A 17,786-nucleotide genomic window follows, 5' to 3' on the forward strand; every position below is an offset into this window, starting at 1 on the left:
TAAAAGGTAAGGGAAAGCCTGACATTTAATACAATTAGTTTGAAAGTATGCATGTCAATATTTTATTTATTGGATTAAAAAACGAAAAGCCATTCAATAAAGCATCCATTCTTGTATATAGCCAGTATTTTCATAGTATTTTGGAAGGTGCCAATCAAACTCTGCACAAAGATAGAACAAGTTTTAGTCAACTGGCACCTTTAAGATCAACAAAGTTTTAGAAACTTTGTTCTGCTGCTTCAGACCAACACAGCTACCCACCTAAATCTGTACACAGAGATGTAAGTCTTAGAAATTTTAAACCTGAACATATTCTGCAACAATGCAGGTAAAGGCTTTCCTGCTTTATTAGGGTTTGGGAAAGTAAATTTATGCAGGATCGTGCATATTTCTGAACTATGTTTAATTTTGATATTTTTAATGTGATATTGTGTGAAACTTTATGGTTGTTAGTAGTTTGGAGGATCTTAAGCATGCCTGCTCAGAAGTAAGCCATATTTTACTCCCAGGGAAATGTTCTTATAATCGCAGCTTGCTGCCTTGTGGATGCAAAACTGAGTGGAAAGATGGGATAGAAACATATTAGAAACATTTCTTATTAGAAATAAGAAATAAGAACTTCGCTTGGGGAATGGTGCTCTGATTTGGCAGTACAACTGCAAGGGGCAGCAAAATGTTAACTGTTAAATAGTGAGCTCAATACATGAAGAGGTGAGGTTGCAGTGATCAAAGCTCTTTATTCAGTTACAGCATGGTAACGGTTAGACTAAGACTACTAAACTGGGCCAAGGGGGCCAAATATATACACAGCCAAGTTCCCGCACTGAGATGCCATTGGGTCATTTGAACCAGCAGGGGGCTGGTGATTGGTCTGGGGAAGCAGAGACTTGGATCCTGCTTCCCATTGTTCCCAGTCCCCAAGCTCAGTCCTAAAGATCCAGTGAGCCAGGCAGGAACTACCTCTAAACATGAAGTTCGCATACACAACATTAACATTCAATAGAAGTCCCCAAATCAAATCTCAACAAAGATCCTACCAAAGCTAATCCAGATTCCACCACAAGTTGTTATTTAGAGATGTCCACAGCATGTGGTGTGGAAGCAGAAATCAAAACTTTCTGAGTATGTATGGAAACCATGGTTATTATTTTATATTAGCTGGTTGAGTCAGCAGTCCATATGGTATCCATCTCCTGGATATTTAGCCAAGTTCATATTTCCCTGAGAGAAAGGTGGACTATAAATAATGTAAATAAAATAAAAATATGAGTTTCTCCCAAAATTTGATGATATGAAAAGGGAAGTATGGCAACTGTTACCATTATGTCATATAAGTGGGTTGTGTCCTAACTACTGTCAGCTAAAGGAATGCAGATCTATACCTTGTTATTCTTTGCTCCTATGAACCCACCCAGCCTTGCGAAAGTAAATTGCTGAGGTTTCAGGATTGGTATTCATGTGGGCTGACCAGCACTGAGGAGGAGGAGGAAGGCTGACAACAGGACAGTATTGCCCCCTTCCCTTTCTCTGGTGCAGCCCTTCAGCCCTTAAGCTATTGACCCATGCAGGTCCTTGACCTTGGAAGTCTCTTTTCCCAGAACTGGAAGGGAAAGGAAAATGGCAAAGATTCTGCTTCCCCTGGTGATAATTAGGATGTAACATAATATAATAATGGTCATCAGTTACATATGTTTTATAAAGGGAATCTGGAAAGAGGACACAGAAACTCTTGTTACTTATTTATTTCCCTCCCTCTCTTTTCCATAGTATTTTGATTACAGAATCCACTAAACAGTACTTAGAAGGCCTGGTGTGGCAATCGGAGAAATACCAAAATCCATTGAGTTCATTTTTACTTGCAGGTAAATAAGTATAGAATCTAATTTCAGATTCATCTTTAACTCCATATAACTCCTAATATACACAACTGGTCCCTCAAACGCCCAGCATAGTCAAAGTGTGGATGCATTTCAAAGTGGAGTCGGCACGCATTCACAAACTGAAGGTCTATCTCAAATTGGTTCTTAAAGCAACTTTTCCAAAACAGACTGTGATGTGCATGCTTAGAGGGATGGCTCTGTAAATTCATGCCCTGCTAGATTGGGATCCCCTTTGCAAAAAAGTGTGCTGTGCTTGTACTTGGCATGGGGTTTCAGTCTAAATTAAGACCTGAAAACACTGACATTCTGTGCCAAGAACTACATGCACAGCATACTTTTGGCTCCTCCCACACAGGAGTAGGGCTGCCAGCTCTGGGTTGGGAAACACCTCGAGATTTGGGGGGTGAGCCAGGGGAGGACAGGGTTGGGACGAGGGTGTCAGCAGGGTATAACGCTATAGAGTCCACCCTCCAAAGCAGCCATTTTCTCCAGGGAAACTGATCTAGGTTGGCTGGAGATCAGTTGTAATAGCAGAGTATCTCCAGGCGCCAACCTTACACAGGAGATTTTCTCACATGGACAAAAGGCAACCCTTGTGGCAGAGGGGCATGTCCAGATGACATAATGCCCAATGTGAGCCCAACTCATCTGCTCCCATTTCTCCCCTTTACTCCAGAGAAAACAGAAACCTAATTTTCTCCCAAGTAAAGGAGAAACTGCAGGGTGGCTGCTGGTGGAGCATCTGAATGCTTCCACACGGGGGGGGGGGGAGAACCTTAGTACTGCCTTCAAAATAGTTCAGTTAAGTTCTGCATTTCTCCCCCCCCCCCCCCCGCCCCTCCTCAGTTCTTTAAAGTGCTTTGTATCTTTACCAAGCCATGCTGCAGTGCTGCAGCTAGGGAACGGGGGAAATGGAAATGTCATTTAAGGAATGCACAGGTGCAAGAAGGAGAAGTGGGGAGGTGAGGTGACAGCAGAGCAAGAATCATGGGAACTGGGTGTGTGGATACCATTCCTGCTGCTGCTATGACATGTGTGCAATTTCATGCTCCTCATCCAACTCCTGGAAGCAACCATTATCAGTTGTTTGGAGAAGTGACTTAATGCAGCCCCTTCCTTCTGTCTCTTCCCTGCCTGGGGAGAATAGGCACTCTCTCTTCCCGGACTGTCCGGAGGAGCCCCACTCTGGTACGCATATGTCCCTGGATTTTTTTTTCTAGACAATCTACTCCACTAAGTTGTTATGAAGCAAATTAATAAAGGAAGAGGCCCTAAAAGATTGGGTTTAAGTTTTAGTATAACTGAGTATTGGTGTGCCTGGTTAGTGGTACTGTACCTGGTTACCTCACAGTGTCACAGCACCTGTGTTCAAGTGCAACCTTTGTACGGGCATAAGAGGCTGAATCCTTCCTCCAGTCTAATTATTTAAATAAATATTTACATAAACTTTGCTCAGTGACTCAGTAGGATAACCACAGTGTCCACCCCATTAAATGGTTTTGTGCACAAATTCTAGGTACAAAAAATAAGCAATTTAATGTTTAAAAAGGGAAAGTGAAGGACATTTAATCTGTTAGGGAATTCTGTTTGAAAATCTATTTCTTTATCTCTATTTAAATCTATTTCTTTAGTGGAATGGATCACTGGATCAAATAATCATTGAGAGGCATTTAACATGAAAAAGCAAAAACATATTTATTACTACAGGGAAAGGGTACTGGGAGGTGAAAATAGCAAACACTATAGAACTACATGCTTACATTAGAAGACTGTGTGCTTAATGGAGACTACTTCCTCCTTCTACTTGACCTCTCTGCCTGAACAAAGGAAGTCACCTGACTAACTGACCAAACAGACAAAACAGGTTTTCCCGCTTCTAGACCTTGATTGACAGCAGTCAGTATCTTCTTCCTAAGTCATGGAGACAATAGGGAATCAGGTACAGTGTTAACCCTATAATGACTGGAACTTTAGAACATTGCAAAGGACATACAGAACAGATATATATTTCCCAGATAATCAACCAGAAATACCTACAGCTAATAAAAATATATCCTAGTGGTGATGGAGGTGGAAAGCGGTGTCAAGTCACAGCTGACCCCACAGAGTTTTCAAGGCAAGAGACCCTTGGAGGTGGATTGCCATTGCCTGATTTTGTTTTGCTTGTGCCCAGGCCTGGCGCTAGCAAGTAGGCCAAGTAGGTGGTCGCCTAGGGCACCACCTGACCTACAGGGGCACCAAGTGCCCCTTCTCCCTACACATGGCCTCCTGTCCTGCACATAAATGCAAGGGCTGGTGGCAAGAGGTGGTGCAGTGGGAAGGAAGCAGCACATCTGCCTGGCCTCACCGCTCACTGCATCTGCCTGGCCGAGACTCCTCCCCATCTTTGCTCCGCCTCTTCCTACCTGGGCTTCCGGATGGAGGAGCTTCTCACCATCAAGGCCCTTTCCAATGGGGGCAGCATTGTAGCGGCAGCAGTGCTTCCCCTCCCAGCGAGCCAACGGAGGGTGGGGCGCCCTCAGCTCAGGCCCTGCACTGCTGCGTTAGCCCTCACCACCTCCAGCCCACCCCACCCCCAGTGCACACTGGGGTGAGTAGCAAACCCCTGGCTGAGCGTGCTGGTTGGAGGAAGGAAGGGCACACAGCGTGGGCAGCGGGGCTGGAAGTTGGGGGTGGGCGAGGCCTTGCCTGGGGCATCAGAACCCCTAGCACCGGCCGTGCTTGTGCCAAGTATGAAGAGGGGAGGATTTCAGGAGTCCTTAGTTCCTAGCACTGGAACTGTGATGTTCTCTTTTGCTTGCAAATCAGGACTAAGTCCTCCATCAGGTTCTTGCTCTAATGCTTATGCAGCAGAGACAGGTGTGTTTAAAACAACAACCATTTATTAACAAGAAGGAACAGTTAACAAACAACACTAGGAAACAAGTAGTCTATCTCATAAGACTGAATCAACACCCACAAATATCAGGGAGTGGGGAGCAGAATGTTCCATTGTAATATTACAATAAATATACTACGGAAATGGGCATAGCGCTGTATTAAAGAGAATACTGTTTGTGGTCTCTTATGGTTGAATATTTGCCTGCTGCAAAGATTTTCCCCCCTAATCTTTAATTTCATAAAATGTGTTATCTGTAATAGACCTCTGTATGCAAACTGTTTTATATCTCTGGATGGAGGTAAGTTTTGAGAATGTAGATAGTTCTTTATTTAATTTTAAATTTAATTTAATTTAAATTTTATCTTTTATTTTTAAAAAACAGTAAAAAAGCAAGAATACTGTTATTTCTAGGATATTTTTGAATGGGTTGGTATAAAATCAGAGATATACTTTTGCAAGGAATGTGTGCATAATGGGGTGGCTCCCACCATCATCCGAGGTGTGCCATAATGGGGTGGCTCTTCCTCCAATCCAAAGGGACCTCCGCAAGCTTCCAATTGAACAGCCACTTAAGTTGGAGCAAAGATACCCACCATTCTTTTTGGTTTGAGTCGGAATCCTTCCTCTAGTCTAATTATTTCAATAATTATATACATAAACTTTGCTCAGTCACACAGTACTGCCTCTGTTTGGTGTAGTGCTTATGTGTGCAGACTTTTATCTGGGAGAACCGGGTTGGATTCCCCACTCCTCCACTTGCAGTAGCTGGAATGGCCTTGGGTCAGTCATAGCTCTTGCAAGAGTTGTCCTTGAAAGGGCACCTGCTGTGAGAGGTCTGTCTGTTGTGGGAGAAGAAGATGAAGGAGATTGTAAGCTGCTCTGAGGAGGATGGGGTATAAATCTACAGTCTTCTTCTTCTTCGTAGGAACCCTGGTATTCCTCAGCGGTCTCCCATCCAAATACTATCGAAGGCCAACCCAACTTAGCTCCCCAGATCTGTGGAGATAAATTATACACTACATCACTGTACACTATACATTACTGTACATTATATATTACAGATTACAGTATACACTAGATATAATATACACTATGTATGCACAATCCAAGCAGTATATGAGATTGAGGCTTTATTTTCAAATGAGATTCTTTCCACAGATAATTTTTCCATTCATAATTTTATGTGTTGGTCTCTTTTTTCTTAGAACCTCAGATGTTTGTACCTACATGTCAACATCTTCCAGCTACAGAACTGAAACAAATGTTGTCTATACAGGAAGACACTTCAGTGTTCAGTTCACTGGAGGAAGATGGATGGATTAATTTAAGAGCAAGTCTGGCAGTATCATGTGTTTTAGAAAAACTGAGTCCAGAACTAGGGAGTAAAAAAAGTTCTACTAAGGTAGAAACATTACCCAAAATTACTGCCTTTCAGTCAGAGGGTCAGTACTGATGATTTCTTAATCTTTTCATCTATACCTTAAAAGAAAAAATTTCTATGCACCCCTGGGAACTTGTTCTATTGCAGACATGTTTTTTTTTTTTTTTAATTAGACTATTTCCCCTAATTATACCCATTTCTTCGTATCATATCTTCAGTGACTATGGAGACCCATTGCATTTAGGCATTATTTCAGTGTGCTTCAAAATATTCATTAACAGCTTATTTTTTAAAAAAAAATAACACTTATATAATCTGCAGAGCCACAGAGCTCCATATGTAAAGCAGAGAATGAATTATCATCATTATTTATTTCCAGAATGGTTTAAAAAGGAAAAGTTCATTGCTAACCATACAGCAGAGTCTGCTGGTGCTCCTGACTCCAGTGAAACAAAGGGTCCTTGTTGGTCTCCTGTATATAATGAAAATGTGTCTCCTGAAAATAATGCTGGGGAAGACAGCACACAGAGTGAAACAAACAAGTGGGTGCATTTTGAAAACCAAAATGAGAAAAAAAGGGGCCCAGGGCAAACAATGAATTGGCAAGCAGCACCTATTGAACCAAACAGAGCATCGGGAGACAAACAGACTGCACCATTTGAACTGCCTAGAAAACGTGACGATGATTTGGACCTTCTGAACAGCTTTATTATGCTGAGATCTAAACATCTGAAACCCCAAAGTGAAGAAACTAAAAACGTGGCAGATACTCAAGATGAAGGTAGTTTGAGAGTATCATATTTACAAGGCTTTCAATATTCTTTGTAGATTGAGAAGCAAACACAGCTCCATAAAGAGATATGAACTGCTTATTTTGTTTATGTGATTTATACAGTGCTCTGCAGCAGTGGCCCCCAACCTTTTTGGCACCAGGGACCGGTTTTGTGGAAGACAATTTCCACAGACTGGTGGGGGTGCTGGGGTTTTTGCTGCCCCAGGCTACCCCCAAGCCCATCCTTACCCTCCCATGGGGGTCTTTAAGCAAGGAGTAGGTGAAGGTCTCTGCCTCACTTCACAGCCCAGTTGCTAACAGGCCACAGATCAGGGGTTGGGGACCCCTGCTCTGCAACATAAAATTTTCACAGCAGTTTACAAGACAAAAATATAAAAATAAAAAACAGTGAAACAGAACATAATGAAACATAATAACAACATAATAAAAACTAGCTGCAGAATTAGGTAAAAGGAGCTTAAATATTTAAAGCCCTGAGATATTTTGACTAATGGTAACAAGGATGGCACTAGATAAACATTCTAGTAAGAGAGATCCAGATTCTGGTCATCACCATAGAAAAGGTCACACCTTCAGTAATAACCGGTCTATTTCATGGAAATTTGCCTCAGCTGAAGATCTCAGCTGATGGGCAGATTCAGTTGGGAGAAGGTGGTTCTTTAGAATTGAATGACATTCACTCTATTTTCCAGTTCTAAAGGTAAAGGTAGTTATCTGTGCAAGCCCCAGTCGTTTCCGACTCTGGGGTGACGTTGCATCACGACGGTTTCGTGGCAGACTTTTTTTACGGGGTGGTTTGCCATTGCCTTCCCCAGTCATCTTCACTTTCCCCCCCAGCAAGCTGGGTACTCATTTTACTGACCTCAGGATGGAAGGCTGAGTCAACTTTGAGCCAGCTACCTGATTCCAGCTTCTGCTGGGATCGAACTCAGGTCGTGAGCAGAGTTTAGGACTGCAGCTTTACCAAGTACTGCAGCTTTACCAAGCTATTGTCAGGATAATTCCAAAGGGAGATATGTGTTTGTTGTTTTTGCTGCAGCAGACTAAGGATCTTGTGGTACCTTTAAAATGAATAAATTTATTGTGACATAAGCTTTTGGGAGCCAGAGCCCACTTAATCAAGTGCATATAGTATAACGTAGGCAGATATATATATTCAAAGCAACTAGTAGCAGAAGGGCACATGGCAGGGGAGGGAGAGAGAGAGGAGTAGAACAAAGAGAGATAAATTAAGGACAAGTGACTCAGGATTTATGAGTGTTATATTGCCTAGCATGGATGAAAACTAAATCCAGCCAAAAGATCCAGTCAGAATGGATGTAGACCACTTCTCCCTGTTAATAGATCAGTGATGTAGGATGAATCTGAACAGTGTACATACATCTGTAAGAAGGGGTAGGTACTGTCTGTTATGAGCTATTTACCCCCAGCCTCTATTGAGTCCAAGGCTTGGATTCAATGGAGTGTGAAAGCCCCCGCAGTGTTCTGGAGATCAAGGGGAAACTAGGTGCAAAAGGGAAAGCCTAAGGAACTCTACAAGTCTTCCGCAGAATGAACATGATATGATGGCTTCTTGCATTCTGTGCTGGAGAAAATCTCCACTTGGAAACAGTTCAGATTGTAACCTGTTATCATAGAGGAAGCTCATGTACAACCTTCATGGATTAGGACAGAAAAATAGCAGTTTCCATCAACTCCCCTTTCCCACTGCAGACCACCACCAAGTCATTCCTCAGTGTCCTCTTTTGCCCGCAGGAGCATCATTTCATGGTGATCAGTAGGTTGTAGTGAGAGGGGAAAGGCAGGAAAGTTCAATTCTACAAGTAGAAAATGTCATCTGGATCCAAGCAGTAGGATTTTTGCTTTGTATATCACCTGTTCTGAGAAACCACACCCACATGCACACAGAGAGAGAAAGCTGTGCACCTGTCATACCTGATCATCTAAATCAGGAGAGCACATTCTTTCCTGCACTTAAATACCCTTCTTTGTTCTGGGTGCAATCTAATCTGTTCTATAAGTGTCCCATTAGGTGTGGATAGCTTTCTGTACATAGGAGGGAGGCTGACAAAAGAAGATGAGTTGAAGGGAATTGCACACTCAGGACAAGTGGGAAGGAAGGAGAGGGGAGGATTCCACCAAACAGTGATTCATGTCCTGAGCATTTAAACTTCAAGGCAGTGAACAGTCAAGTGCCTTCCATCTTGTAATTTAATACATAAAGTAGTTCTTTGTTTCATATTTAAGTAATTGTCACTTAATATTGTATTTAAATGTGTAAGGCCCTTTCTTGAAATATGAGCACCATTAATGTTCTATGGATTACACTTACTGTCTCCAACCCAACGACAGCTACACCCAACAAAGTTGTGACATGTCAAGCAATGTATGAACAATAGCCAAGCATAGATGTCCTAAATCAGGAATGTCTCAGTGTTTTGGTATGTGGAATGGGAATATTCAAGTGACACCCCTCACCGCCAGTGAATGAAGTCCAGAGTGCCACTGCATCCTTCCTCATGCTCAAGGCTTAACTAGACAATATGTGTGACAGCACAAGTCATTTTGGGAGCCCCCCAGCTCGATTGTGCTACACACAGCCTTTTTTTTAGTAGCAGGAACTCCCTTGCATATTAGGCCACACCCCTTGATGTAGCCAATCCTCCAGGAGCCTGCAGTAGACCCTGTAATAACAGCTCTGTAAGCTCTTGGAGGATTGGCTACATCAGGGGGCAAATAAATAACGGAGTTCCTGCTACAAAAAAAAAGCCCTGGTGCCACACTTATTGTCTAACTGAGCCTTCAGAAGCTCCCTACCATTGATCCCTGCTATGAATAGGGTCTGAGATAGAAAAAAAGGTCTTCCCCAGCACCTGCTTTAATTTGATTATGCCAAGGGCTAAATCTGGGTTCATTTGTCTTTCAAGACATGTGCTCCACCACCAAGCCACAGCCCTCTCTTTAGGGAAGGCTGGTCATGCCGAAGGGCAAACATAAGGAGGAACTAGATCAGACCCATAATATTTAAATACATGATCTTCAACTTGCTGTCCTTTGACTGGTGTTCAGAATCTGCAGTCAAAAGCATCCTGTTTCATTTTGCCTCCAGGCAGAGCTCACTCTGTCCTAGATAGCAAGTGCAGATTTACATTCCCATCTGCATCACTATGATCAGTGAAAGCCAGAAATATCTGCTTTCACCTCTTCCGTATTGTAGGACTTTGGATATTATTAACCATTGTGTTTTAGCTTCAGGACGAAGTTAACAGCCACACCAGAACACATTTAATTGGAAGCAGTCTCCACTAATCTCAGCTTCAATTATTAGTCAAGCTAACAGGCTGCTTGTATGATGTGGCCAGCTTATAAATGTTTAAGATGGAGTGTGGCAATTGTTGTGACATTTCGTATGCTTTATGGGGATTGCTGCAAGATGCAACTATTTGTTCCCTAGACAAGAACATGAGAAATTGTGGCAACATGGGAAATTGTGTTGAGTCATGTATCTAGTATGATACCTTAATATGGCATTAGAAGTCACGAGGAGTCAAGAGTCATCCTATAGCACAGAGCAGTAGTAACCCTAGTCTAGTTCTTCCTTTTATAGGGCCATAATAAATTGGTCAAACTGAATACTTTGCTGCAGTTCAAGATCCACTCTAGTTCTTCTCTGTTCCTGTTCTGTGGAGCCAACTTAAGACTCCTGTTCATGTAGACAAGATGTAATAATCCTTTCTTATAGCCTGTTATTCAGCTATACTGACTCCGCTGCTGACAAAAAAAACAATAGATATGTGTTGTAGAGCGGGGTGCTCATGAAAATGCAGACTTCCTTGTGTTTAAATAAACATTTCCAGCAACATAGGTTAATAGTTACACTACCTTAATTCAGACAGAAACAGTAAAATTAAATCAGAAGGGGTGGGGCTGGGAAATGTTTACAGCATGATTAATATTTATGCTTTTACTTTTTGGAGGAAAATATTTGTAAGGCTTTGTGTGTGATGGGGTTCTGCATTTTTTTAAACATCTGCTCAACCAATGGTAAGTTATACAAACTGACCATTTTGGTTCTAAGCGTTCCACAGAAGAACATCTGTACTTAGGTGCTATACTACCATCTAGTGAGTGGAAGCTAAAACTGCACCTATTGTCCATGTTGAATAAATGTATTAAATGATGAAATCTTGCCCATGGCAGATGTTATACTGGATATAGAAAATGAGGGGAGTGCCATTGAAAAAGAAGAGGTGTGAAATTGATGGCAGGAATAGAGTTACCAATTCTAGCTGGCAAATTCCAATCTGGGGAGAGGAGCATGCTTAGTAGGGATGTGATTCCATAGAGTCTGCCCTCTCAAGCTGCCATTTTCTCCATGGAAACTGATATCTGTAGTCTGGAGAGCAGTTGTAATTCAGTAGTACTCCAAGCTCTACCTAGAGGATAGCAACCTTAGTTAGGAGTAAAGTGGGAGTCCGGAGAATATTTAAAGTACCTTTTAAAAACTGTATCCACCATCCATGCTGATTTTGCTGGTCTTCCGTTTGCCACTTGGATGGCCAAAGGCAGAGTGTTGAAGTCATCATGTAGCTTGCCAGGCTTATTGAACCAGCTCACCTACTACTAGAAAACATAATTAAAGATATAACTGGATTCAGGGCTTTTTTTGTAGCAGGAACTCCTTTGCACATTAGGCCACATACTCCTGATGTAGCCAATCCTTCTGGAGCTTACAGTAGGCCCTGTACTAAGAAGCCTTAAGCTCTTGGAGGATTGGCTGCATCAGGGGGTGTGGCTTAATATGCAAAGGAGTTACTGCTACAAAAAAGCCCTACTATAGCTACAATACTTCTCACAAAGTATGTATTTTTGAATAGTCTTTTGTGCAAATCATTGTCAAATCTGAAATGGTGTATCGGAATGTTATAATGAGAAACTGAATTGCTTGTCTTCTCCCATGACACTTGCATTTTTCTTGTTCTTAAGTTTCAGATGCTAAGAAGGAGAGCCCTACATCCGAAAACCAAGACAGTCATGTTTCCCTTAACACTACAATTTTTGAACAGGAAACAAAGGAAAATGAAATAATCCAAATTAAGCCATCAGGTACTGAATATTTTAAGCCAATTGATAGTTATAATTTCTCTTATGGATGGCACAAGAGAAAGGGAGGTTTAAAATGAATTCCAGAAAACTCTGGGAGTCTTTAGAAAAGTATCAGATGTTCAACAGTTAGAAGACCAGTTGTGCAAGAGGGAATTCCCAATTGCTGCAGATTCTTCTTTAGATGCAGCCCACTTCATCACATCCCACGACATTTGGGGGGAGTCCCCTGGCTGGCAGAAACAATTTGTGGGGAGTCAAAACAGACTAGAGAAGACAGGAGAGCCCCATTTTATGAGCATATCATTCCAGAAAACACTAGCGTAAAATATAGTATTCATATTTGAGAAATTCTTCTTACCGCTTATGTAGACTATTGCTAGGAAGTTGGTGAAGGTTTTATTAATCATCCAGAAAAGAGTAATGGTGTTCAGAGAGAGATCTGTCCAGTGATAAATATATGTTATATATCTCTGGTAGAACCAGAATGTGTTTTTACAGGCAGTCCTTCCCAAAGTGTCTTATAAAAAAATAGCAAGACGTATGAAACTCTCTGCAGACAGGCCTGTATGAGAAAAAGCATTCAGAAATGGGCTTACCCTGCCTATTTAATGTGCTGACCTGACCTGCCTTCGATAGCCATGCATTCAGCTGTAATACTTACATGGAAGACTACAGAAGAAGAACCCTGTGTTCTTGGGGTAGTCTGTACACCAGCAAATTGCTGGACTCCGTGCAAGTAGGAGCCTATGAAAATGTGATGGTCCAATATGCGAGTATTGAGGGCTCAGACAAGAACAGTTGTGAGTGCCTGCCTGGACAAATGTGATCACCGTGTATAGGATTGTCTCAGCCTAGAAATTGCATTGATTTACACTGTATAATCCGCTTTGAGTCTCAGTGACAAAAACAGGCTTCAAATAAAATAAAATCTATAATTTGCTGCACAGCACGAAACTGTCTATGGCTGGACGTGTAAGGTTTAGCTTTGCATGATCATAGAATTAAACTGACATAATTTTATATGTTAGTTGGATGTATGTTTTTGAAAAAAGATAACTATGATGCTGCCTACTGTTTATATATAATGAGCCACTGATTGAGAAAACTTATTTTCTAGAACACTAAAAGTGGGGGGGCACAATCTCATTCTTGTGCTGTAGGATATTAAAAAATGTTTAATTTTTACTTATTGGAAATAGTTATAGGCTGATTTTCTCCCAGAGAGAAAGTAGAATGCCATTTAACTGATCTCTCTCTCATCATTTGTTTCACTTTTTGACTCTTTTCCCTTCTTCTTTGTGTGGACCCAGAAAGCCAATTTCAGGCATATCGTATCCTTGAAGCAACAGTAGCCCCCGTTTTAAAAGAACTCACAAGTCTTGGTGTGCGTAATTGGAGGTTTACCACCCTCAGTTTTGATGACACCAGATTTTTCTTAAAGCAGCAAGAGAAAGTGATCAGTGATGCTTTTAAACAAGGTGTGATGGGTAAGGATAGATTCATCTTTCTAATCAATGTGCATTGTTTATCATGTTGTCAGGGATGCACATTTTGTTCCAGATTATAAATTTAGTAGCACATTTTTGGCATCATCTTTTCATACACAGCTAGGGTTGCCAATCCCTGGTTGGGTGACAAGAGTAAACCCTGAGGTTCTGTGATGACCAGCCTCTATATCACTTTACACAATTTTTTTTATTCTTATAAACCTCTTTATGTTCTTTGGAACATTTCCACAAAACCTTATTTCAGACCATAAACTGATGAATAGAACACCCTTAGTGAACAAAAAGGAAGAACTTTGAAAGTTCAGAGTAAACTATCTCATAAGAACAGAGTTCCGTCCTTCCGTATATTAAAGGGAATCCTCAGTCCGCTTGCTCCTGAGGAGACCCCACGATGTCTCTTGAAGATTCAGCTTGAGATGTACACAGCCCAACACAGCTACGAGGTTGTACTTTGTTTTCCCTATTTCATCAAAGGCTTTGACCAGCTTTTTACAATTTCATCAGAGCACAGGCAAGATTCCAACTCTTCCCCTTCAGAACATTCTCAATTTTCAAAATAGATCTTGCAAGACATATTTTGAAAATTGGGAATTTTGAAAATTGGGAACAAAGAGCCATCCGGCTTCTGAGGCACCTCCGAGTCTGGAGGCACCCAGCCACCTGGCAGACGGGATGCAGGTGCTTCGCTGGGGAGCGTATGGAGGCTTTGGGACCGTTCTTTTTGAGCCAGCCCAATGACGCCTCCCAGCCATCCCCAATTGCCTGTCTGTTATCACCCATGATGTCCATATGTATACTCATTGGGGTACAAGCCCTACCATTCTACTCAGCCAAGTGTGAAGCCTTTGTCCATCCACAGCTCTTCCATTGGAGAAAGTTTCCACAGGCTGGAGGAAGGATTCACACTTGGCAGAGTGAAGTTTTACCAGCCAGTACTTATTGTTGAATGCATATTATTTTTCTTTGTGATAGGTGCAACAGATAAGAAGGATATGGCCCTATTCAAACATGCTGCTCTTCTGCATTTGGTGGTAACAGTTCGAGACCTCTTATTAACATGTAGCTTGAATACAGCATTAGGTTAGTTTTATAAATAAATTTATTACTTCTTTTATTTGATTAATTATTGCATGCAACCTCAAAATATCATTGTAGGTTGGGGACACACATTACAAAATCATGAAAATATTTGAATATTTGCCATATAGTTTTTATTGTTAAATTATGCATAGATGTGTTCTCACAGCAGCTTAATTCTTCTTTATTACTCTTCTTCTGAAATCCTATAGCTTACCATACAAATAACTGTGAAAGGTACAGTGGCTGTGAAAGTAATTGAAAGGCAGAGTATATCATTTTTACTGACTTATTTAGTATTGGCATCCTATACATTCATTCTGCTAGGTAGAGAATAAAGTTTTCTATGAAATACATTTAGTCCCCTTCCAATTATAAATATAGTCACATTTTAAAAATTGTACTTTACAGTGCTTACAAAATATCTACTAACTATGCTTGAGGGTCACTCTGTTCAGAACATGCATTCCTCAAAGCTATTACCGAATTCAGAAATATCCACATTGACACCATAAAATTCATGTCGAGAAGAAGAAAGCTTGGGAACAACTTGACATATTTTGAACCCCAAAGTTCAGCATAATAGCCAGGCCTCGGATTCAGCGGGAGCTCACAGGAGCGCAGCTCCTGAACCTTTCTGAGAGTTCCACCTCCTCCTTCCCACCTCGTCCGTTGAATAGTAGGTGCAGCTGCATGACAATCCCTGGATGAGCTCCATCAACTATTTTTCTACAAAACGACCCCTAATAACAGTAATGCACTATTTAAAAGCCCCATTAGCAAATCTTTTGCCAACTACCAGGAATTTAAAACAGTTGATGGGGTAGGGGAGATATACTTATGTATTAGATCACTCTCAGTGCCCAATACAGATTTTTGGTGCAATCCTAAACAGATATATACTTTTAAATCCATTGAAGTCATTGGCCTTAGAAAGGCATAACCCTGTTTAGGATGACCCTGTTAGTGTTCTGCCCTCAAAGGAAACATAAATTCATAGGTGAGTTAATTAGTGAAGAAGGAAAGAAAAGTTTCCAGCCTGGTAATGCAGCTAGTGAAAATTTATAAAGCATTTATTTCATGGTTGCCAATGTCTATTTTAATAGGTTATTTGTCCAAGGCAAAAGACAGGTATAAGGACTTTGTAGACTCTAGCCTGGACAATCTTTGCCGACTGTTGACTATTGTGCAGCTGGCCTGCCAGAAGAAGCTTGAAACCAATCCCAAGATAACAGAGCTTCAACATCAGATGGTCAAGTGGATGCAGAGTAAAACGAATGAGCAAAATAAGGTAAATAACATACAAAGGCTCCTGCTGAGGGCAGGGTTTCCCCTGGTTTGGGAGCCCCCAACCTGCTGGCACAGAGTGGGCTGCCAAGGGATCCCCATCCCCAAAGAGCTCCATCGTTGCTCAACGTGCCTGGTGCAATGACGTCACCCAGAAGTGATGTAATCATGCTGGGCACATTGCACTGGTGTACCATAGAGTTTTTACCCGAATCCTAGAGCAACCCTGGCATGATGCACCCAGCATGATGGTGTCACTTCCAGGTGATGTCATTGTGCAAGGTGCGCTTTGCATGCGTGAGAAAAATCCCCCAATAAAGCTAAGGTAGGACTTGGCAACCCTACTGCCAAGAGAGGGAGACTGGAGGAACAAAATTTGGGAGGAGGGGGGAATCAGCAGGCGGACCCCTGAAGCTGGCCTCATGCTATATTCACCCAATGTATTTAAAAAAAGAACAAAACCTAATGCAGTTCTGACTGCAGCCACTAGGGGCGCAGGAAAAGCGGAACCTTTCTGCAAAGTTTACTACAAGGCTGAGGGAAACATTTGGTGATCATATCCTGCTAAACCCATCAGCCAAGCTACCACAGGAGCAAGGCAAGGCCAGCCAGGATAAGCTAGTCATTGCCAGGATGCAGACTCCTCACAAGGCCGTTATCTATGGTTTCCCCCTTTCTTTAGTTTCACCCAGCTCTTGCACAGCCAGATCTTGCAAAGTGTTAGAAAGTGGTAACAACCTGAGCCACCCTGAGCCCGTCAGGGGTGGGATATAAATCTGATATATAACAGGTTGCTGCAGACAAGCAGACTAAGGACATGGATTTCTGGAACCATGTCCTGTGGTCCAATGAGACCAAGATTTATTTGGTTCAGATGGTGTCAACCGTGTGTGGCGGCAACCAGGTGAGGAGTACAAAGACAAGCGTGTCTTGCCTACAGTCAAGCATGGTGGTGGGAATGTCATGGTCTGGGGCTGCATGAGTGCTGCCGGCATTGGGAGCTACAGTTCATTGAGGGAACCATGAATGCCAACATGTACTGTGACATACTGAAGCAGAGCATTATCCCCTCCCTTCGGAGACTGGGCCGCAGGGCAGTATTCTAACATGATAACGACCCCAAACACACCTCCAAAACGACCACTGCCTTGCTAAAAATGCTGAGGGTAAAGGTGATGGACTGGCCAAGCATGTCTCCAGACCTAAGCTCTATTGAGCATCTGTGGGGCATCCTGAAACAGAAGGATGTTTCCTTCTTCCACCAGCTACGTGATGTCGTCATGGAGGAGTGAAAGAGGACTCCAGTGGCAACCTGTGAAGCTCTGGTGAACTCTATGCCCAAGAGGGTTAAGGCAGTGCTGGAAAATAATGGTGGCCACACAAAATATTGACACTTTGGGCCCCTATAACAGCGTGCCTCACGGTCTCACTGGATTGCTTCTATATGCGGCTTATGGCTACCCCAGCCCCTCTTCCACCTCAGTTCTTCCTTTTGAATTTTTACCTCACGACTAGGGAACTCAAGGGGTTGGTGTAATATGGATTTCTCACTACTAGTCTCTTCGGGGGTTTTTGTTTTGCTTTCAGTTTGTAGGTAGGGGACCACAGCAGCTTTGATAGCTTTCCCAATATACTGGCACCAGAGAACTTTAAAGTAAACCACCGAAATTTATTAACATACACACACCGTCTTCAACTGGGGAATGGGAAATATATACATGGGCTATATTGTATCTCAAGCAGTTAACAGTTTCTTCGTAGTTCAGGCTTTATAATATCAAGTTCACTTAGGTCTCTCAGGTTTCACAGATCATACAGCTTTCACTCTCCAACACTATTCTGGGTTGGCCTCTTGGGTATAATGTGCCAAGTC

At 42.1% G+C, this 17,786-nt stretch overlaps 1 protein-coding gene across 1 annotated transcript in view; it reads left to right on the top strand.

Annotated features, from left to right (window-relative positions):
• The window catches only part of SHOC1 (shortage in chiasmata 1), a 106,957-nt gene that overhangs the window by 53,986 nt on the left and 35,185 nt on the right, over nucleotides 1-17,786 (top strand). Inside the window, exons 9-14 of the mRNA XM_060236532.1 lie at nucleotides 5,946-6,203; nucleotides 6,522-6,923; nucleotides 11,922-12,041; nucleotides 13,352-13,528; nucleotides 14,522-14,629; nucleotides 15,733-15,917. Coding sequence (XP_060092515.1) covers nucleotides 5,946-6,203; nucleotides 6,522-6,923; nucleotides 11,922-12,041; nucleotides 13,352-13,528; nucleotides 14,522-14,629; nucleotides 15,733-15,917 — 1,250 coding nt within the window. The remainder of the gene's footprint in view (nucleotides 1-5,945; nucleotides 6,204-6,521; nucleotides 6,924-11,921; nucleotides 12,042-13,351; nucleotides 13,529-14,521; nucleotides 14,630-15,732; nucleotides 15,918-17,786) is intronic.

The sequence above is a fragment of the Heteronotia binoei genome, chromosome 4 (assembly GCF_032191835.1).
Source record: "Heteronotia binoei isolate CCM8104 ecotype False Entrance Well chromosome 4, APGP_CSIRO_Hbin_v1, whole genome shotgun sequence".
Classification (NCBI taxonomy): Eukaryota; Metazoa; Chordata; class Lepidosauria; order Squamata; family Gekkonidae; genus Heteronotia; species Heteronotia binoei.